This window comes from Neofelis nebulosa, chromosome 5 (assembly GCF_028018385.1).
Source record: "Neofelis nebulosa isolate mNeoNeb1 chromosome 5, mNeoNeb1.pri, whole genome shotgun sequence".
In the NCBI taxonomy this organism is placed as follows: Eukaryota; Metazoa; Chordata; class Mammalia; order Carnivora; family Felidae; genus Neofelis; species Neofelis nebulosa.
In genome coordinates, this window is record NC_080786.1 from 153,111,751 (window position 1) to 153,134,752 (window position 23,002).

Genomic DNA, 23,002 nt, shown 5'->3' on the forward strand with positions numbered 1-23,002 from the left:
GAAATATTACTATGCTCTCAGGAGTCTTACCCCCACTTCCGATTTTCCTTTTCTTACTTTTAATTATCTTCCAGAATCTATCATTAAATCTCAAGTCCACTCTTCAAGATTCCTACATGTACAAAAACAGATTTTTCCCATCCTATGTATCAAGTTCAAATTTGTTCATTTCTCATTGGTGGCCTCATTGCCTCCAATTCCCATTTGTTTCCACATTAGGAAAGGTAAGCATTAACTGTGGTGAGGGGAGAGAGACAGAGCTCTAGCCTTACCAGTGTTCTCGCCCTCCTCACTCATCCTTAATGTTCCAACACGTACCAGCAAGTGGAAAATGATCATCAACACAGACCACGCACTCTTTTCATTGAGAACCACTTTTAAAATTACCTTTGATCTTTTGTTTGGTGTATATGCTTTTGCATTGCTAAATATCAACCGGATGTCTTTGCAAAATTCCAAAGGGCTGTCATAATTTCCTGCTTCTAAAGTTTCCCTTACTGTTCCAAAATCCATTGGAGTATCTATAATATCTCGGTAGTCCTAGGTTTTAAAAACAAGAATTAGTTCAAAGATTTGATTCCTACTTATAGAAATGTTAAGAGCATCAGATCTCCAAAACATTCAAAATGAGAGAAAAGAAAAAGGTTAGAAGGACCTTAAGAATCATCAATAATTTTTAAAAAAGAGGCTCAGACATACAGAAAAAATAAGAAATATACCAAAATGATGTATCTGGTAGGATATTAAATGGTTTTCATTTCCTTCTTTATACTCTTAATGTAATTTCTAAGCTTTACAGTAAATATGTGCTTTGTAATCTTTTTTTTTAAGGCCATTTTCCATTCTCATATTTGGGGAATGAATACAGAGCTTTTATCCAGTTTATAGTTTTCCTGGGGCTGAGCCTACTAAGAAAACAGATAAACATGTAGGATCCTCCCATTGAGATGTAGCAGTGATTAAGTCTTAGCCAAAGTTACGAGGGGTCTAGAAAATTCAAGAAAAACTGTGTAATACAACTCTTCCACAGCTGCCTTAGCGGTGAGAGACAAAGTTAACATGAAGCTCAGACATCTTACTTGTTAAAGTTTAATTTAAACACCTCCACCCCAATCTCTATACAAAACAAGAAGGCCCAAACATTCAAACAATGGCAAAACTTACTGGATATTCAACCAAATCAACAGGTTGTCTAAATGGTTCAGAATCTTCACACTGAAAAATTAAGTTCACTAGTTCCTTACACTGTTTCTTCCAGTTATTTTCAACATAGTTGGTGGCTTTGATGCTCGTTTTTTTCCAATCACGGACCTATAAATACATTCACAATATTATAAGCTTTTTCAGTCTTGGAAATGTCACACTGCGGTCTGGTATAGTACGGTGGTAAAAATGCACGTGAGCTGTGGCCTTGTGTACTATAACAATGTGGCTACTTTTATTTTCTATCTACTTAGAAGAAATCCACTTTTCTGTAAAGGTCAGTAACATCACATCCATTACTCTGAAAACATTTTTCATTCTACCACTTATCTCCCAAGTTTAGAACTCATTTTCACAGAAAGTGAAGAATCGCATTAGACAAAGTGGTAGGCTAAAGAATGGCCCCAAAGATACCTGCATCCTAATTGAAGAACTTGTGGCTGTCACTATACATGGCAGATCTGACCACCGGTTTGAATCCTGAGATGGGAAGACTGTCCTGGATTATCAAGATGGGCCCAATGTAATCACAAAGGTGATTTAAAAAAAAAATTTTTTTTAAGTTTATTTGAGAGGCAGAGACAGGACAAGAAGGGAAGGGGCATAGAGAGAGGGAGAGAGAGAAGCCCAAGCAGGCTCTGCACTGTCAGCACAGAGCCCAATGTGGGGCTCAAACCCACGAAGCCACAAGAACATGACCTAAGCCGAAACCAAGAGTCAGACGCTTAAACTGACTGAACCACCCAGGCGCCCCACAAAGGTCCTTTTAAAACTGAGAGACTTCGAGACTTCAAGCTGCTGGCTTGAAGATAAAAGACGAGGGGACAAGAGCCTCTAGAAGCTAAAAAATAACAAGAAGAAGGATTCTACCCTAGGCTTCCAGAAAGGAACACAGCTATGCCACCACCCTGATTTTAGCTCCACTGAGACCCATGTCTGACTTCTAATCTACAGACCTAGAAGACTTTTTTTTTTTTTTTTTTTTTTTATTGTTTAAGCCACTAGATTTGTGATTTGCTATGGTGGCCACAGCAAGCAAATACTATACAGATACTAAACACCTGGGATTTTGTTTAAAAATGAAATTATTTTCCCCCCAAAATAAGAAATTATACGAAAATGACAATCAGATGACAATTCTTCAAGTCTAACTTCCCACTGTTATTTGGCGCAAGCATATTAGGAAAATTAGTATGATAAAAAGCTTAAATTTAAGCAGTATTTGGACAAAATTTGAAATGTTAAGCATTTTAGGGGAGCCAGTCTGACTTCGGCTCAGGTTGTGACCTTACAGCTCATGAGTTTGAACCTGACATTGGACTCTGCTGGCAGCACAGCTTCAGCTCCTCTGTCTCCCTCTCTCTGCCCCTCCCCTGGCTCATGCTCTCTCTCAAAAATAAACATTAAAAAAAAACTTCAAAATAAAATGTTAAGCATTTTTAAATTAATAACCTTTCCTTAGGGGTGCCTCAGTGACTCAGTCTGTTTAAATGTCCGATTCTTGGTTTTGGCTCAAGTCACGATCTCACAGTTTGTGGGTCCGAGCCGCATGTCATGCTCTGTGTTGACAGTGCAGAGCCTGCTTGGGAGTGTGTCTCTCTCTCTCTCTCTCTTTCTCTCTCTGTTTCTCTCTCTCTGCCCCTCCCCCACTCGCACTGTCTCTGTCTCTCAAAATAAACATTTAAAAAAATGTAATAACCTTTCCTTTAATTAATATATTACATTATAACCACAAGAGCTGCTGGTGACGCCACAATTCAAACTTAGTATCTAAAACTTATAACCAAACCCAGTATCTAAAAACTCATTATATCCATACGTCATTCTCCTTAACTCCATCTTCCCAACAGGTGTCATTTAAAAAAAAGGTTTATTCACCAAACCCTAACGAACATTCCCCTACGAGGGCTCCTCCTCTACCAGCCCTCCCACTGCACACAAGCACAGTCCCTGACGAGGCTCCGCCTTACACTCTAGTTCTTGCAACAGGTTCCTCACTTCCTTTAGTACCGATTCTGTTATCCGTCCAAATCTCTGCATCTATTATGGTGGTGAAATTGAGTCTCTCCTTTAAATTTAAATGAAATCCTTGGTTTTCAAGATCACCATCATCCACTCCCAACGTAACAGCCAGACACAGCCCCCCTGCTCACCCCAACACTCAGTCCCTACACTGGGCAGGCCAGTGCTCTACCACTAGCCTAGTGGCATGCTACACGTGCCTACTTTGTGACATGGGTCCCAAATGCTCCTTGTTTTGTGCACGTCCTCTTTCTCCTCCAGCTCATTCTGAAAACAAAGTTCAAGGCCCAACTCTTCCACTAAACCTTCCCTGACTGCCCGCCTCTCAGTGATTTCCCATTTCTTTTAACAAATGCTCGATACCCATTATCAAGGTAACTTTTCAGAGTAACACCTGAAATCTGAGGCTGCTTTCAAAATACAGAATGAGCAAACAACAAAGGTCAGTCGAACAGATTAACTTACTCTCCTTCTTCCAGAAGATGTTTTAGGAAGATCACTATCATCCTACGAACAAAAATCAGAGCGCCGTTAAGTGTTAATATTCTCATCCGAAACGTAATAACCTAAAAGCGTATCAAACACATTAGGTCTTACAAGGATTTTAACTTGTTCACAAAAATCTCAAAAGGCAGACCCTACCAGGTCTTTGTGGCACCCAGACTCCCATAAACCAACTATTCTTAATAACCCTCTACACTCCCTAGGAAAACTAATTCCTATAGATAGCTATAAAAAGGTGCTTTGTGCAAGACCTAAATAGGACATGCATAAGCAACTTCCAATGTGTGTTTCATCTCTATCCATAAAACCCAAGAAACCATTTCCTACTGTTCTGAATTTCATACTCCACACATTTTCTTATTCCCTAAATCAAATATTTGCATGGCCATTTTTATTCCGATAGAAATTACCAAGAGAATCAGTGAATCGCAATAAGGGTCTGTGTAGAAATTGACACTATACAGAACTCCTGGAACTTCCTGCTCGATTCTGTATGAAGTGAAATTACCCAGCATCACTGATATTTGCCTTGAACTTTGATACCACCTTGAGTGAAGAACTTGTGGGTACTGTGAGCATGGTCAAGTTCGTTAATTTGTAATTACAATTAAATCCAACTCTTAGAAATTGCAAAAGTAGAGGACACATTCCTCAGCTATGCTATTCACGCAGACATATGCTGTTTATTTGGTATCAATTATTGGTTAAAACAAATTACTTCACTGAATATATGGATAATTAAAAATATATTTTTATCAAACGGGAACCCTCTTGCACTGTTGGTGGGAATGCAAACTGGTACAGCCACTCTGGAAAACAGTGTGGAGGTTCCTCAAAAAATTAAAAATAGACCTACCCTATGACCCAGCAATAGCACTGCTAGGAATGTACCCAAGGGATACAGGAGGGCTGATGCATAGGGGCACTTGGACCCCAAGGTTTATAGCAGCACTCTCAACAATAGCCAAATTATGGAAAGAGCCTAAATGTCCATCAACTGATGAATGGATAAAGAAATTGTGGTTTATATACACAATGGAGTACTACGTGACAATGAGAAAGAATGAAATATGGCCCTTTGTAGCAACATGGATGGAACTGGAGAGTGTTATGCTAAGTGAAATAAGCCATACAGAGAAAGACAGATACCATATGTTTTCACTCTTATGTGGATCCTGAGAAACTTAACAGAAACCCATGGGGGAGGGGAAGGAAAAAAAAAAAAAAAAAAAGAGGTTAGAGTGGGAGAGAGCCAAAGCATAAGAGACTCTTAAAAACAGAACAAACTGAGGGTTGATGGCGGGGGGGGGGGGGGGGGGGGGGGGGGAGGTGATGGGTATTGAGGAGGGCACCTTTTGGGATGAGCACTGGGTGTTGTATGGAAACCAATTTGACAATAAATTTCATATATTGAAAAAAACAAAAAATATATGTATTTTTATCAAAATAGTTTCATAGTTCATTGGAATATAGCAAGAATTGTTATTTTTCTACTTCACTCAATATTTTTAAATTACCATTTGAAACGAACAGAAATCATTATAAAATTGACAAACTTCATTACCAAATCCTCGGCATTTTGCTCATCGTTTTCGGACGTGTTAGAAAGTTCTGAGATATGTGTACAGTCTTGATTCCTAAAAAGCAATTTTTCACATGTTTAAGAGTATGCAGTTGTCATGTCTGATGTCAAAGATTCAAACTACAGGTTAAGATATAAACAGTTCCCCAAGTATGCATACCTAATTTCAAGCAAAGGAATACCCAGTTTTTTAATCTACCCTCTGTGGAAACAACTGACCATCTTAGAATATGGAAAGTAAGTTTTTGTTTCCCCAGCTAAGTATGTATAAAAATTAAGCTGGCAATCCGGAAATAATCCAATTATGGCCTCAACTGGATGAATGTGAAGAGGAGTGTTCCTAACATCACTAGGCATATTCGTACAGTAAGTACCAGGAACATGGATTGACTTGAGACAAAACAGAGGGGAGAAGCAGAAATTAAAGCAAATTAGATCTTAACTTCCCTGTACACACAGAAGAAAGGATGCTGAAGTAGGACTATCTAGGCATGAAGATGATGAAAATGGGTATGTGATTTTCCTGAAGTAGAAAAAAATGAAAGTCCTGGGGAAGAGGAAACAAGTCCAGGTCGTCCAGGCAAGAAGTGGATTCCACCCAGCAAAGCAAGATAGACCAGAACCAGTTACTTCCCAGTTTGTAGCCACATAGTAAAAATGATGGCACAGTTTATAAATTATCTTCTCTGATACATAATTCTTTCAAACAATTTTTATGGCTATGGTAAAAAGGCATTAAGATCACACAGCACAATTCATTAATTTCAAAGGAAACAGGCTGAGCAATTTGTCCAAAGTGACAGAGAACGTTCATCAGAACAGATGATGTTAAAACAGATCCCACTTTCCGTCCTCCTCCTAAATGATCTCCCAATGCAAGCAAGCGTGTGCAGCCATTAGTGTTATACCAAGGGTAATTTCTTCATGTTTCATAAGGACACCACAGTCATGAAAAATGACTAAGGGGAACCCGGTGAAGGGTATATATAGGGCAACTTCTGTAGTATAAAATTATTTCAATTTTAAAAAGCAGAAAACATTGGATTGTTCTGTTTTTCATGCCTTTACTAAAAGTAATAATCACAATAAATATGTACAGAAATGTTATTTAACATAGCATATTAATAAAAGGGTGTAATTCAGAGAGCAAAAATTAAGAACTAGATGGCTGCAAGAGGTACAGACATGCAAAGCCACTTTCCACATCTATAATAGGAGGTAACTTACTTGATAAATTTTAAAAGTTGGTCAGTTATCTTCTTAGCTGATCTTGCAATTACACTCTCAGGCTCATTAAATGTCCTGGCATTATGTTCTATGTATCTGACTTCCCAAACTAATGCAGATAGCCTCCTTCAAAACAAAAAAGTAGGCAATTTAGAGCTCAGAAAACAAAAACACAGAAACCAGGTTTAAAAAAAAAAAAAAAAAAAAAAATCCCAGCACGTTAAGCCAGCATGTATTAATATATTAACTCCTAAGTGCAAAGTTACAATGAATAACCTTCTAATGCTCTCAACCTGATCATAACCATAAGTAATTATACTGGAAGCTAAACCACAGAGAATACAATTAAAGACCAAAAATCTTAACAGTTCACTTCATCACATCCAGAGCAACCTGGAGCAACCCTCCCTTTCACAGTGTCTACAGGCACAACGGAAGCTACTGAGACTCAAAGAAGAAAAGGTGTTAAATATCATCAATCCTAAGAGAGTAACCTGGCAAAGTGGTTTCTGAACAAATGCACATTCCCATGTCTGGCTACAGAGATAAAGTACACCATCGATGTAAGAAGTCAGTTTTTTGAAATGGTAATTTCTCAAAGTAGATGAATTGTAACAAATAAAATACTATCAATTACTTAAAATTTAAAAAAATCACTGAGAATCAGGGCACCTGGGTAGCTCAGTCGGTAAAGCGTCCGACTTCCACTCAGGTCATGATCTCACTCACAGTTCATGAGTTCGAGCCCATCGGGCTCTGTGCTGACAGCTCGGAGCCTGGAGCCTGTGTCTCCCTGGATTCTGTGTCTCCTTCTCTCTCAGCCCCTTCCCTACAAGCTCTCTGTCTCTCTCTCTGTCTCTCTCTCTCTCTCTCACTCAGAAATAAATAAGCAATAAATTAAATAAATAAATAAATATTTTTTAAAGAATTTAAAAATCACTGAGAACAGGAAATTTTATAGTTATCAGTGCTCTAGAAGCCAAAGATAAAAAGCTGATGACTCTGGGGAATCAATCTTTCAAAGGCCAATTTTTAAAATTCAACTTTATTTTTAAAATCAAGCTGCTAAATAGGAAAAACACGCAAATAAATATGATGTCTAACTACTTAACATAATTTGTAAGAAGCACATGGAATTTTTTTTAATCCGATGCCTCTCCAACATCGAACAGTGTCTTACCACAGAAGACCACAAGATCACTATAATGAAAGAGAGTGAAACAGAAAATAGCGTGCATCAGCCCCCACTCCACCACTGTCACGATCAACCACCACTTCCATTCACTCCACTCAGGATGACCAAACACCTTTTCAAACTATTGTGAAAGGAGGTTTCTACTAACCTGTAGAATCGATTCACGAGCCTCATTCGAATCGTGTAGAGGTCGGTTGGATAAGCTACTACGGTGCAATACTTCGGGTACGTACACAGATCAACTGGCCCCGCGAAAGCCGCCGCTATGTCTATGAAGGCAGACACAAAACATTTTCATCAATAAATTCATTACCCACAGGAGATTATTTCTCTGCAAATTCCTCAAAACTAGAGCCACGTTTAACAATGCAGGCCCAAACAAAAAGGAGCAAGTAGAAACTGTAGTGAAGAATGCCACCGAAGTTTGCTGCGCTTTTAAAATACTTTTGTGGAGGGGCGCCTGGGTGGCTCGGTCGATTGAGTGGCTGACTTCGGCTCAGGTCATGATCTCATGGTCCCTGGGTTCGAGACCCACGTCAGGCTCTGTGCTGACCACTCAGAGCCTGGAGACTGGAGCCTGCTTCGGATTCTATGTCTCCCTCTCTCTCTGCTCCTCCCCCACTCCTACTCTCTGTCTCTCAAAATTAAATTAAAATAATACCTTTGAGGAAAGGAAAACTTGAACATGAAACATTCCACACTAAAAACTTACCAAGATTCAAAAGTTGGTCTATACCACTAATAATTCGTTCACATTCTTCATCTCTCGATTTCTGGCCCCATTCACCATCTTGAGGTTTGTAGAGTAATTTCTCTAGCTCATCGGAAGTGACAGAAATACTAGCTCCTAACTCTTCAGGTGGGTCAACTATAAATTCCATTCCAAAGAACAAGAAAGAAAAATAATTAACCAAATATATATTATACTTAAGTTGTCAAAACTCCTAAACCAGACACTACAAAGGAAAAAGCAGTGGTTTTATAGTGGAGAAACCTGGGACACCACCTAAGTCACATGATGAAAGTTAACACCCCTGGTAATAGGACAAATGGACATCATGTGCCTCATGATATGATGCACTGAGGACCATATACCACGTCTCTAACACTAGCACCAGAAATGCAAACCCTGGATAATGAGTAAATATGAAACAAGCCCAAACGGAGAGAAATGCTACAAAACGACTAGCCAGGATTATGTAAGAAATGATAATGGGCTATTAAAATGCAGTCAGCATCAAACTTGAAGCCTAGGATAAGAATTAATCGGCCAGATTCATATTAATTCTGTGGGGGGTTAGTAAAGCTCACGGTTACTGAAAACAGGTAAAATATTTTCATTATTGAAAAATGATATACCATGGGGCTCCTGGGTAACTCAGTCGGTTAAATATCCGACTCCTGATTTCGAATCAGATCATGATCTCATGGTTCATGAGTCTGAGTTCTGCATCAGGTTCTGCGCTCACAGCATGGAGCCTGCTTGGGATTCTCTCCCTCTCTCTGGCCCTCCCTCTCCCTCTGTCTCTCAAAAATAAGTGTTTAAAAAAATTTTTTTAAATAGTTTCTGCTAAAACTTAAAAAAAGAATCATATACCATTATCAGGAATTGGTTCCATGTCCCATGGGCTAAGTTTTTCAATTTCAGTATTGTCCCACCTATTAAAAAACCAAAAGTCCAGTTAGCCTCTCATAAAAACAACTTGTGGCTAATAACTAGGTATCCACAAAAGAGTAAACAAAAATAAAATGTGAAAACCTTATTGTAGCAATGAAAGTTTAAATATTAACCGTAAGATTTTTTTAGGAGAATACATTATGAGAAAAAGAAAGCATTAAAAATGTTCAAAGACAAAGTCAGAAGTCCTGTGTGGCCTGTACCCAGGGTAGGTGGAAAAAACTCAACAACCCTGTGAAGCCTTGAATGCCACACTTCAGAATGTGACTTTATTCCACAGCCAATGGAAAAGCAGCAACGATTTCCTTGAACAGGGAAAATGATGTAATATGTGCTCCTCAACTAGGAACTATTAGGAGGCTACAGAAATGGGACCAGAGAGGCAAGCAGAACCTGTCCCGAGGGGGTTCTGGTGAACGGGAAGCAGCCAGGGCGTGCGAGAGACACTGCATGGGGATGACGGACAGGACTCAATGACAGACTAAATCATGGTCTTTCACCTGAAACATATTATTCATAAAACCACCCACCACAATGAACGAATGTCTGTAGAGAATTCATTTCAACTGCATACAGACCTAACGATGTAGCACTGGAAATGACTATCAGGGTACTGCGGCTGATATGGCTCTTGACTTAGCACTGTTCCAAACCACCAAGCATCATCAATGATAGAACGGAACCTATCACCTATAAAAGATGACCAAGTCTGAGACACATTTTTAATTTATAAAATACCATGATAGAGATAAAAAATTACTTTTTTTATCTTAAAATCAGCCATCCTTCCCCACTTTCCAGCAATCTTCAGCAATAAAATAAATGTAAAAAGATACAATGTCACACTGAGTAATTTACTGACGGTGTATAACCATACAGTGCAATAGACTAACATGCTTCCGACTGGATTCTGTTGTTTACTGGATCCAAACATTTCCCCAAAATAGGTTCGACCACATTTTACAACATGGAACAAAGAACAAAGCTTAACAAAACTCAATAATCTTCTACAACGATGTATATGATCAAAATATACTTGCTTAATAAGTATATTAAATACCTCTGAAACACGTACTTCCTGAATAAAACATATTCTGAAAGTATGACTAGAATCCATGATTATTCTAAAGCTCTCCCTATATAAATATTTCCACATAAAACAGAATTTTAATTCTTAAGACTTCACATTAAAAATCAGTTCTAGATATACCCTAGGATATGCTTACATAGTTTATTACTTAAAAGAATTAGGGGCGCCTGGGTGGCTCAGTCAGTTAAGCGTCCAATGTCGGCTCAGGTCATGATCTCACAGTTTGTGAGTTCAAGCCCATCATGGGGCTCTGTGCTGACAGCTCAGAGCCTGGATGGAGACTGCTTTGGATTCTGTGTCTCCCTCTCTCTCTGACCCTCCTCTGCTCACGCTCTCTCGCTCTCTCTCTCTCTCTCTCAAAAATAAAATAAACATTAAAAAAAAATTTTAATAAAAAAAAGAATTAAACACCCACATATCCCTTTATCTCAGGAGGATATATAGAAGCAGGAAGTAGATCTTAGGAGGGCTCCATCCACAAACCAAAGTAACTGTACAGAATGCTCCAACTGACTCCAGTAATCGTCTGTGTGCCCTACAACGGCATCCCTTCTAGAGGAACACACTGTAGGTGAGCTCGGTTTCACGTTACAAAAGGAACACAGACTGCTGTCATAACCCCACCTCTTCCCTTCCATCCATTCCACCTTTCTCAAAACAAAACCAGTAACAAAAAAAGTTGCTTAGCCACCACTAACAATTCCTTGGTAGATTAACAATTCTGCTTTCAAGGAAGGTTTGACAGAAATGGTATCCATCAAAATTAAAGCTGTATTTCACTCCTCAGAAAGAGAATATTTACGTAATAAAATACCCACAAAGAGTACTAACCAAGTATGCTTCCACGGAATTCTCTAAAACTGAAAACAACAGCAGTATCACTACTGGAGATGCATGTTTTGAGGTTCTTAAAATATTTTTAAATTCACATAAACATGACTTTTATGCACATTTTATATTTTTCTAAGTCACTAGACACCCAGGATGCCTGGGTGCTCAGTCAGACTCTTGATTTCAGCTCAGGTCATGATCCCAGGGCTGCAGGATCGAGCCCCACGTCCGGCTCCGTGCTGAGCGTGGAACCTGCTTAAGATTCTTCCTCTATCGGGGCGCCTGGGTGGCGCAGTCGGTTAAGCGTCCGACTTCAGCCAGGTCACGATCTCGCGGTCCGTGAGTTCGAGCCCCGCGTCAGGCTCTGGGCTGATGGCTCAGAGCCTGGAGCCTGTTTCCGCTTCTGTGCCTCCCTCTCTCTCTGCCCCTCCCCCGTTCATGCTCTGTCTCTCTCTGTCCCAAAAATAAATAAAAAACGTTGAAAAAAAAAAATAAATAACATTTAAAAAAAAAAAAAAAAAAAAAAGATTCTTCCTCTATCTCTGCTCCTCTCCCACTGGCTCTCTCTCTCAAAACAAATAGATAAACTTAAAAAAAAAAAAAAGCCAGTTTTTGATACCAAGAACCAACTTTATAATACTTTCCTTCCCTATTTATCTAAAACTAGAAGAGGAACACCTGGGTGGGACGCTTGATCTCGGCTCAGGTCATGATCCCACAGTTTGTGAGGTGGAGCCCCGCGTTGGGCTCTGCGTGAACAGCATGAAGCCTGCTTGGGATCCTCCCTCTCCCTCTCTCTCTCTCTCTCTCTGCCCCTCCCCTCGCTCTCTCTCTCTTTCAAACATAAACTTAAAAATTTTTTTTTTACCGTTTATTTATTTTTGAGAGAGAGAGAGAGAGACAGAGCATGAACGAGGGAGGGGCAGAGACAGGGAGACACAGAATCTGAAACAGGCTCCGGGCTCTGAGCTGTCAGGACAGAGCCCGACACAGGGCTCGAACTCACGGACCCCAAGATCATGACCTGAGCCGAAGTCAGACACTTAACCAACTGAGCCACCCAGGCGCCCCTCAAACATAAAACTTTAAAAAAAAAAAAATTCAAAAACAAAACAACTAGAAGATACTTTCGGTTTAGATAAAAGTATTTTTCACTGTAAGATAACACTTTAAATTAAAAGGAGCGTTAAGAAATCACTTTTCTGAAGGTAAAACCTGGCTTTTCCTTAAGAATTAAAAAAAAAACAAAAACCTGTTTTTGCCTATTCAAGAGTAGAATAAACATGCTTAGTAAGGTTCTTCACGCAATAAAATCAGGATTAAGCAACTTCCTTTACTAACACTGCTCAAACTTCGAGAGAATCGGTCAGATTTTATGGGGGGGGGGAACTGAATTAATTAAAAGATCTGGTACATTAATTTCCCAATCACAAAAATAAAACAAAGGCACTAAATTTCAAGAGGCAAGTGGGAATCCATCTCTAGAGCTCAGCTACAGAGAACGGGAGTTTAAAACAATTTCTGGATGCACATGTGGGCGGAACAAAATGAGAGCTTCCAACTTAGACGTCATGGGTGTTGGATAAACAGAACAGATGCGAAGCTATGAAGTTCTTCAGAATTTGGCTATTGACCTTAACTCCAGCACATTCCAGATGACTGGAGTTTGGTCTTGGTTGTTTCTGTGTATGGCTAGATGTTTTTCTTCAAGAAAAATTTCCTTTAGTCCCAAAACAGTCCTGACTATTTGTGTGGTTATTACCGTTAAAAATAGTCCACTAAGAACAGCCACGTTCTCCAACAATCTTTCATTTCAAATAGGGGTGACTCAGGGAATTTGTCGAAAATTTACCTATTTGTAGTACTTGAGAAAAAAGCAGCAACAACTAGGAAAATTAATGAGGCCTTAACATCATTTACAAACGTGTACACTAGACGACAGAGCCTAAAACTTACTATTCCTAATAAGAGACCAAAACTGCTCAAAGGCGAATGAACTCTCCTAAGTGGCTGCACTATTTACAATGCAGATTAGAAGTAATTTACATTACTTTTCAATTTCCTGATTGTTTTAGATCATAAGATAACTTTGTGAATTATACCAGTCACAGTAAAGATAGAAAAAAATGCAGACTGTGGACACGTGAAAGGATATAAAAGTTCACCTCTAACATACAGTCAACGCGTAAGAAATAATCCCCACAAGAAATGCTGCTTGGCTAACAGTCCTTACGAAGAAGCAGTAAAGCAAAAAATACTTTCCAGGCACTTCTATTTCTTTCCAGAATTCACATGTTTGCATCCACCATAACAAGCAGCACCACAACAAAAAAATAGGCCAATAGACGGAGAGATCATTTTCTAACAGTGTATGAAACTCAGTAAGAACAGACTTACAAGACTGCCAATTCCTCTGTCTTGCTTCATCATAAAATTGACGCAGTACAAGAAAGTCAATGACATCCGGCATATCATGGTATCTAAACAGAAATAAAAGATTATCAAACTCCCTGAGCAGCAGGTTACAGTCTAAAGCAACAATGTCCAAAAGAAACAGGATGGGAGCTGCATTTCTAATTTTTTTCTGACTAGCCTTATTAACAAAAGTAGAGAAACTAGTAAAATTAATTTATCCCATGTACCCTAAATACGGTTTCACCATGTTATCAATACAAAATAACGAGATACCTTACATACTTTTTCTTCATACCAAGTCTTCAAAATCCAGTGTGTACATCACACTCCATTGAAATCGGCCACATTTCAAGAGCTCAAGAGCCGCACGTGGCTAAGGGCCACCATAATGGACAGCACACATTTAGCAAATCATTTATTCTAACATTTTCTCAAAAACAAAGACAGACACAAATTCCCCTACAGGCCAGAGTTCTCCACACATTAGTGGCATGGAAAAAGGTATAAACATGCCAATGCCTAATTGTTGCTACAGCATACTACTTTTACTCCCAGCTATGAGCACCTCAACTCCCGCCTTAGGCTGTCCATAGTGCTCCACTATTCACCCCGCAGTTATGAGGGACATGCTGATCAGCAAGAAGAAACATCTAAATTTAAACAATTCCATAAAAAAAAAAAAAGAGTAACACATACCTAATAGAGAAAGATTTGTCCAAAAGTTTTCCAGTTGCAGGATCTATAAATGCTAGTTTGAGGCAACAGAGCGTAGGGGGCCCAACCTCGTATCGTATTCCAACTATTTTGACCAACTCTTGATCCTTTAACAGATATTTTTTAAAGAATGCAATGTTTAAAATGGTTAAAATAAAGCAATTTCTCAAGACTATAAATCTCCACATATTGCCACATTAAGTCAACTTGTAAGTCAGGTTTCCAATTTAACAGTGATTAAATCACTTTGCTAAAATTAATCTTCACGTCTTTTTCAGGATAGACATTTAATACTGTTTCAAACATAAGGAATATACTCACTTTAGAAAACATACCACAAAGTGTTAAGAAGGAACACATAAGAGTCACTGATCAGCACAATATCTAAAGACAATTACTGTGAATAATCTGAATTTCTTTCTGGCTCTGATCTCTTCCTAGAGATACATCATCTTGTTTTATGTGTGTCTCTGTGTAAAGACATCTCATTGAAGATGCTGTTGATTCATTAGCACTAAACTCAACAGCCAAAAGGACTTCTCATTCATGCCTAGACAAAGTTTATCTAACACAGGTGTTCTCTCCAGAAAGCACATCATCACCTTCTTGTACTGAGTAACACAGCAGAGCACTTTAAAGCATCACACTCGGGGGCTATGTTAAACAGTAAGTCACCAACAAAAAGCATAAAAACACTAAAGTTATTTATGTTGCATTCAATAGATCGTGAGAAGGACACTTATTTATGATGTGAGAGCTCAAACAAGAAGGTATCACCTCACTCGACCTCAGGAGGTAACAGGCCGGTCAGGGAAATCAAATTTTTTGCCACTGTGTGTGTGTTTTGCAAATGACCAGAAAGCACCCTGAGCATTGATGTGGGGTTACAAATAACATGCAGCTAGTAGGCAAAATGACAAATATGGAATCTGTGAATAATGAGGATCAACTCAGTGATAAGTGAAACAGACCTAAATAAATGAGAGCATATGGTAAGCCAAATTCAAGACGGAGAGCCACTAAGTTGAAGGAGAGTTAAGAACAGCTATCTTTGGGAATGCCTGGGTGGCTCGGTCCCTTAAATGTCCGACTCCTACTCATGATCTCACTGTTCATGGGATTGAGCCCCACATCGGGATCTGCGCTGACAGCAGAGAGCCTGCTTGGGCTTCTCTCTCTCTCCCTCTCTCAAAATCAATAAATAAACTTAAAGAAGAAGAAGAAAAAAAAAAACGGCTATCTTTGCTAAGATAGTTGTTTTTACCTTCTAATAGTTACTGAAAGTATCAAAAACATATAAAATACAAAGAATAAAAAAAAAATCAACGGCAATGCTATTCCATACATAATCACCATTGACATTTTGATGTATTTATTCTGGTTGACTGCATGTCTGCAAGTTTTTATTACCATAACCACAAACAACATTTCACATCCCATTTTTTCTCTTAGTAATAAATTATAAAAATTTAACAGTCATTCACTCAAGTATTTTAAAAGCCTCAATTACGCAGTGGGCTTCATACCATAGTCAACTCTGCAAAATGTACCATGATTTGATCCATTCAGTACTGTAGAATATATGGACTTTTTCTAACTTTTGTTTTTATAAACAGGGATATGGAATTGTCTTGCTCATAAACTCACATGCACTTCCAGTTGTTTCCTAAATCACCGCAAATAAAGTCATGGATTTAAAACATCTGAATATTTTCCAGTTTCAATTCCAATCGCCAAGATAGCCTCTACAAAGCCCGGGCTGTTTCATATACCCTGTCCTGTCACCAATGTGAGTAACTGGTAACAAACCAAAATCTTTGCTACTTGCTAAAATGTGGGGGTTTTTTTCTTTCACTGCTTAAAAAAAAATTTTTTTTTTTTTTTTTTTTTATTTAACTGGCTAAGTATAGGGGAGCTAAAGCTTTTCCAATAGACTAGTCTATTGTGCATGCGGTTCAACTTCTTTTCCAATTTGTATTTCCTCTTTTGAAAACCTGCCACTTCTTTTGAATATATGTCCCAGATACACACACTTTAACATTAATGATATATACTACCAAGCTGCCTTCCTGAGTGACGAACACATTTATAATTTTATACACCAATCAGCAATACATGAAGACCATCCACTGACAAACACGTCTTTCTGCTGGATCCTAAGGCTTAGAAGGTAACAGCAGAAATGTTTTTAAGTAGGCAGTCAAAAAGACAGTAATGAAATATACCTCCAGAAGGTTTATTTTTAATGGATTTATAAATAACTTAACTATACAGTGCTAGATGTTCAATGGCTTAATAATATGATCATCTTACCCTAAGATCCATTTTTCTCCATGGCTCCTTATTAGGGTTCAGTTCATAAATGTGATTTCTTCTGACAGCCTCAATATAAGCTTCGTGACCCTGTCGAAAATAGATTACCTACAAAAAGTATACATTTAAAAATAAATTAAAACCTAAGGGTAAAATACTATCTTGTGGTCCATATTCCCATTTCTAAATTTTACTACTCTCACCTCATCACCCATCTGAGGAACAAAAGGAGACTTTCGAAGTGTGGTGTCCGTTATCCACACGGGAGGGTGAAATTCATATAAATGTTCCATATTTGCAAGCTCCACCGGAGTCATCCTCCGCAAGCTCTGCCAAGGGGATGAGAACAAAGTCCAGCACAACAGAAAGGGCATGAGGGCGTGGTTTGATTGACAAACAAAAGAAACTTCACCAAGTGAGAAGTGCTATGTCAAATGAGAATGGGCACGTCGCCTAATGATCAGTTTTTAGACGGCATACGTATTTGGTTCCTTCACACCCACGGGAGCGTGTACATTGTGGGCCACTGGTGAAAGCAGTGCAGGTTCCCCCGGCACTCATCTAGCCTCTCCCGGATTTCTAACAGACTCTTCATAACACTTGACATCCTATGGGAGGGGGCTCCTTTCCAACCTAAATCCTCTTCGACAGCCAGCCTGCTCTGCCGAGAGACCATTCTGAATTTCACCGTGGACTACTCATCACAGGGAGACTCCTCTTGATTTGAGGTTTTAAGACAGGTGACTTTAAAATGTGCCAACAAACTCTTTGATCCTCCTCATCTCTTCCACAGGTGCAGCCCACAACCGCTCCACTCAAACAGAGTAAGACAGAAGTGACAAGAGGCTTCTGAGACAAAGCTGTCACAGGCATTAAGGCTTACCCCTGCTGACACCTCTGGATCACCTAACCTAGGGAATGTCGGCCACCATGTCATACAGATGCCCAAGCAGCTCTTTAGAGGGGCCCATGTGGTGAGTAGCTGGGTCTACAGCCAACTCCCCAACTGAATAGGGTTCAAAGAAGATCAGCCAGCTCCAGTTATACGTTCAGACAGCTGTAGCTCCAACCAGTGTGATAACTGTGACCTTGGGAACCAAAACTCACCTAGCTTTTCAGCCCCCAGATTCTTGACCCACCAAATAGGAATACATGTTTGTTGCTGTAAGGAGCTAAGATTCAGGATGGTCTGTGACACAGCAATACGTGAGGAATACAAAGACGTGGCATCTTTAAATAATGACCGTTACTTGCACGACATGAACACTGAACATATGATAAGAAATAGGAACATCACAAGTACTCCTGCTTGTGAACGTGCCAAATGAAAGAGAACGTGGCAGATGTAGCTGGGAAACAAGGCAATGACAGAGGAAACAAGAAGAAAGTGCCCTAAAATGCCCTGAAGTATAGTTCTGGTGTTGAAATTAACAGGAGAAAATAAAGAGTTGTGGGATTCCGAGCAAAATAGAGCTCCCTCCCCCTTATTGTGTCAGACTGAGGAAGGAGCCGGTGCCACCGCCAATTTGGGGCAGATTCAATAGAGAAGCCTCCAGAAGAAAGCAGCTTTTCCAAATATAAATCCGCATTTTACATTTGAGTCTTGAAGACTTAACAGTGTCAACAGTATATAAAATCTCCAATCTCCCTAAGACTTTTCATTTCTAAATATGGACAGAAACACTTGATAGAAAGCGTAAATAGATGTTTTAAAGATATACTTCTCTTACCTCTTTTTTAGGCTTATTTTCTTTCTTTCTCTTTCGTCTCCTTTTTGGAGGAGATAAATTCTCAGTAGACATTTCGTCCTCTGAACTACTGCAAAAGCGGGTAACTCGTCGACGTGATGACGTTCGTAAAGGAGGCTGCAAATTGATGCCTGCATCAGCTGTCCAGTCAGAGTATCTAGATGACGAGTCACTAGGAAAGAAAAGCAGTATATGTTGTAGGGAACCAGAATCTAAGCCCTAATGGCAATTTAATCACACAATCTTAAGAGATGAAGAGGAGGGAAGGAAGGATCCTGGGAAGATTCAACTTGAACAATCTGCCTTCACCATCAGCAAATACCGAAATGACCAGAGATCATGAGGAAGAGACAGAGACACTGGAAATTAGGAAAGGACGTAAGCCTGAGGAATTTTTTGTTTTAAGTGTAATATAGAGGAAACCTCATGGAAGACAACATTTAGAGCCCACCAACAATTCCCCTTTCAGAAGATGGGAATGTAATTACGGAAACAGTAGAGGTCATGCAGAACCGTAAGAGTAGGCCCCCCTCCCCCAAGTGAAAGGTGACTCGGGAATAGACTAAAATTCTAACTGGAATGAAAAACCATTAGTGAACACACTGAGAATCCCAAGGAAAGTGTAGCCACAGCAGATAGAAAGCTGGAAGTGGTCAGAGTTCCTTGCCAAGAGGGGGACTTTCCTGAACAGGACGAAAGACCCAAGAGAGGAAGTGGTCCCGGCCCAGTCCAGAGCAGCAGCAGAGTCAAACAGGAAACAAGATCTAGAAAATGAGCCCCTGCCACCACCAGCTTCAGCAAATGCAGGAAAGAAAGCAGGACAAAGGGCTCCACTGAGACCACCACTGGCCAACCACACACCTCTCAGGCTCAATAAAACACACTCACGCTCACACGCACATTTCCAAGAGCAGTTTATTTAAAAAGAGCTATTTAGAAAAACTGTAAGAGCACCTGCTTTGTACAATAAAATTCAAGAGAAGCTGAATTAAAAGACAATGACAGAGCTAGAAAGCAGAACAGAGGTTGCCAGGGGAGGGGCGGGAAGCGGAGAATCCCTGTTTAATGCGTACACACTCTCAATTTTGCAACGAGTTCTGGAAACTGGGTGCACAACAGTATGAATGTACTTAATGCTACTGAAATAGACAGTTCAAAATGGTTAAGATGGTAAATTCTGTTATGTATATTTCATATTTCACAATTAAATTCATAAAAAAAATAGACAAGGGTTCTAAAAATCACTCCAGCCCCTCAATCATAACAGAATAAAAAAAGTCACGACAGGAAAAAGGGAGTATTGTATGGTGGTCTAGACCGGCACAGCATCCATGGGAACAGAAATAAGATTGAGTCCTATTTGGAAGGGACGCTTTTCTAGACCTGGTGATGGCTATGCTGTGAAGAGAGAAAGATGTCCAGGTTTCTGGCACGAGCATCTGCCAAGGTGAACTTGGCATTTTATTTACCAAAAGGAGGAACAGATGTTAACATCTGGGTCCCATGAAATCTGGATCCCAAAACTAGAGGTCCATACATGCAATAACTGACAGTAAATAGAACGATGGTCTTACCACAAACATTCTGGATACTGCTCTTTATGACTACAGCCCAAGACTACATTGTACACTGTGGGCTCAAATGTGTACAAACATACCCAAAAAACTTTCTATACACACAGCTGTTAATCCAGTTCTCTTCTTCTTTAATTTTTTTTTATTTTTTATTTTTATTTTATTTTTTTTTTTTAAAGAGACAGAGAGAGAGCACAAGCAGGGGAGGAGAAAGGAGGAGGCGGGTACAAAGGATCCCAAGCAGACTCTGCAAGGACAGCAGTGAGCCTGACATGGGGCTTGAACTCATGAACCATGACATTGTGACCTGAGCCAGAGTCAGACGCTCAACCAACTGAGCCACCCAGGCGCTCCCAGCTTTCTTCTCCTTTTAATTGTACGAGAAACTCAACTGCCCTTCACTGACTGGTCCATCCAAGCCTAGGACTAGGCTGCTGAGCAGATGAAAACAATGAAAAGCAGGCACCTGGAGGGGTGCCCCAGCCTATGCAGGGGTTGCTGTGTGTGACTCCTGATCCTGGGGTTGTGAGTTCAAGCCCCACGCTGGGTGTGTGGAGCCTACTTAAAACAAAAAAAATTTTTTTTTTAATTTTTTTTTTTTTTTTAACGTTTATTTATTTTTGAGACAGAGAGAGACAGAGCATGAATGGGGGAGGGACAGAGAGAGAGGGAGACACAGAATCAGAAGCAGGCTCCAGGCTCTGAGCCATCAGCCCAGAGCCCGACGCGGGGCTCGAACTCACAGACTGCGAGATCGTGACCTGAGCTGAAGTAGGACGCTTAACCAACTGAGCCACCCAGACGCCCCAAAACAAAAATTTTTTAAAGCAGTAGCAAGTACCTTGAACTTTCGCTGTCACTCTGACTCCTCCTGTCACTCCTCCACTCCTCTTCTTCAGAAGAGCAAGAACCTTCACTCTGATCACAGGAAGTCTCCTATGTGTCGGGGGAGGTGGGGGGGATAAGATAAAATCCTCATCTTGAAGATTAAATAACACAAGTCAAGAAAAGCCGCATTCCATTCTTACCATTTCAGGCAATCGGGCAATGAATATAATTAGATGAACTTCAAACAAAAAGTCAGTGTCTTTATTATATTCTTTTTCTTAGCAAGGCACAGGGCAACAGAGACAGAGACTCACCACTGCCGCTGACACAGTGGGCCCTTCTCTGTGTGAAGCTGAGCCAAGTCCATGTACATGTTTCCAGTGCCTGGACCTGGGTCACTGCAATAGGGGCACAGGGGCGTCTCATTCTACTTTCATTCCCTAATGGTCGATGACGCTGCGCATCTTTCCATACGATTACTTGCCATCTATGTATCTTCTCTGATGACGTGTCAGACGTCTGATTTTTAAACTGGATTTTTTATTTTCTTATGAATACATTTTAAGAATTCATGGTATATTTTAAATAGAAGTCCTTTATCAGATAGGAGCTCTACCAATATTTTCTCCTGGTCTGTGGCTTGCGTTCTCTCCTAACAGTATCTTTCCCAGAGCAGGTTTTAATTGATGAAATCTAGCTTGTCATGTTTTCCTTTAACAGATCATGCTTTTGGTATTCTATCTAAAAAGTCACCGCCATACCCAAGGTCACCTACATTTTATTGCATGTTATCTTCTGGAAATTTTAAATTTTGTGTTTTCCATTAAGCTTACGATCCATTTTGAGTCAATCTGTGAAAAGTACGTGTCTAGACTTTTTTAACATGTGGATGTCCAGTCATTCCAACACCATTTGTTGAAAAGACTCTGCTTTATCCATTGAGTTGTCTTTTGCTTTTTTGTCAAACACTGGTTGACCACACTTGCATTGGTCTATTTCTGGGTTTCCCTATTCTATTCCATTGATCTACTGTCTATTCTTTCACCAATACCACACTGTCTTGAAAACTACAGACTTGTTACGAACTCTCAATGTCAGGTACTATCAGTCCTCCAACTACGTTCTTCAGTACCCTGTTAGCTATTCTGGACCTTTTTCCTCTCCAAATAAACTTTAGAATCACTTCACCAATATCCACAAAATTAACTTGTTGGAATCTTGATTGGAATTATGTTGAATCTACAGATCAAGTTAGGAAGAACTGACATCTTAACAAAAACACAGAACAAGAGGGACTCTCTCCTTCGTTGTTTATGGAAATGCAAACGTAACACAGCCACTTTGGATGACAGTTTGGAAGTTTCTTACAAAGCTAAACATAGCCTAATCATATGATCCAATAAACCTGCTCCTTGGTATTTATCCAAATGCATTAAAAATATCCCCACAAAATCTGCACATGGAAGTTTACACCAGCTTTATTCATAATCGCCAAAATTTTGAGGCACCTGGGTGGCTCAGTCAGTTAAGTGTCTGACTTCGGCTCAGGTCATGATCTTGAGGTTTGTGAATTGGAGCCTCGCGTAGGGCTCTGTGCTGACAGCTCAGAGCCTGGAGCCTGCTTCAGATTCTGTATTTCCCTCTCTCTCTGTCCCTCCCCTGCTCGTGCTCTGTCTCTTTCTCTCAAAAATAAATAAACAATAAAACAGAAAACAACAACAACAAAATAATTGCCAAAACTTAGAAGCACCCAACATGTCCTTTAGTAAGTAAATGAAATAATCTATGGTAAATTCAGACAACGGAATATTATTCAGTTCTAAAAAGAAATGAAATATCAAGCCACGAAAAGATACAAAGGAAACTTAAACTCATATTACTAGAAAGTAGCCAATCTGAGGAGTATCTGCGTCAGACTTCAGCTCAGGTCATGATCTCATGGTTTGTGGGTTCAAGTCTCACATTGGGCTCTGTGCTGACAGCTCAGAGTCTGGAGCCTGCTTTAGACTGTGTCTCCCTCTCTCTCTGCCCCTCCCCCGCTCATATCTCTCCCTCTCTCTCTCTTCCCCCGCCTCCCA

The 23,002-nt window shown here is 39.8% G+C and overlaps 1 protein-coding gene across 1 annotated transcript in view; it reads right to left on the minus strand.

The window, feature by feature from the left end:
• Positions 1–23,002, minus strand: part of BRWD1 (bromodomain and WD repeat domain containing 1) — a 127,657-nt gene that overhangs the window by 23,296 nt on the left and 81,359 nt on the right. Inside the window, exons 22-36 of the mRNA XM_058732021.1 lie at positions 20,938–21,032; positions 18,505–18,694; positions 16,978–17,103; positions 16,775–16,882; positions 14,444–14,568; positions 13,730–13,812; positions 9,990–10,101; positions 9,331–9,392; positions 8,446–8,601; positions 7,882–8,002; positions 6,539–6,664; positions 5,294–5,366; positions 3,691–3,732; positions 1,165–1,311; positions 388–540 (exon numbers count right to left, since the gene is read on the minus strand). Coding sequence (XP_058588004.1) covers positions 388–540; positions 1,165–1,311; positions 3,691–3,732; positions 5,294–5,366; positions 6,539–6,664; positions 7,882–8,002; positions 8,446–8,601; positions 9,331–9,392; positions 9,990–10,101; positions 13,730–13,812; positions 14,444–14,568; positions 16,775–16,882; positions 16,978–17,103; positions 18,505–18,694; positions 20,938–21,032 — 1,719 coding nt within the window. The remainder of the gene's footprint in view (positions 1–387; positions 541–1,164; positions 1,312–3,690; positions 3,733–5,293; positions 5,367–6,538; positions 6,665–7,881; positions 8,003–8,445; positions 8,602–9,330; positions 9,393–9,989; positions 10,102–13,729; positions 13,813–14,443; positions 14,569–16,774; positions 16,883–16,977; positions 17,104–18,504; positions 18,695–20,937; positions 21,033–23,002) is intronic.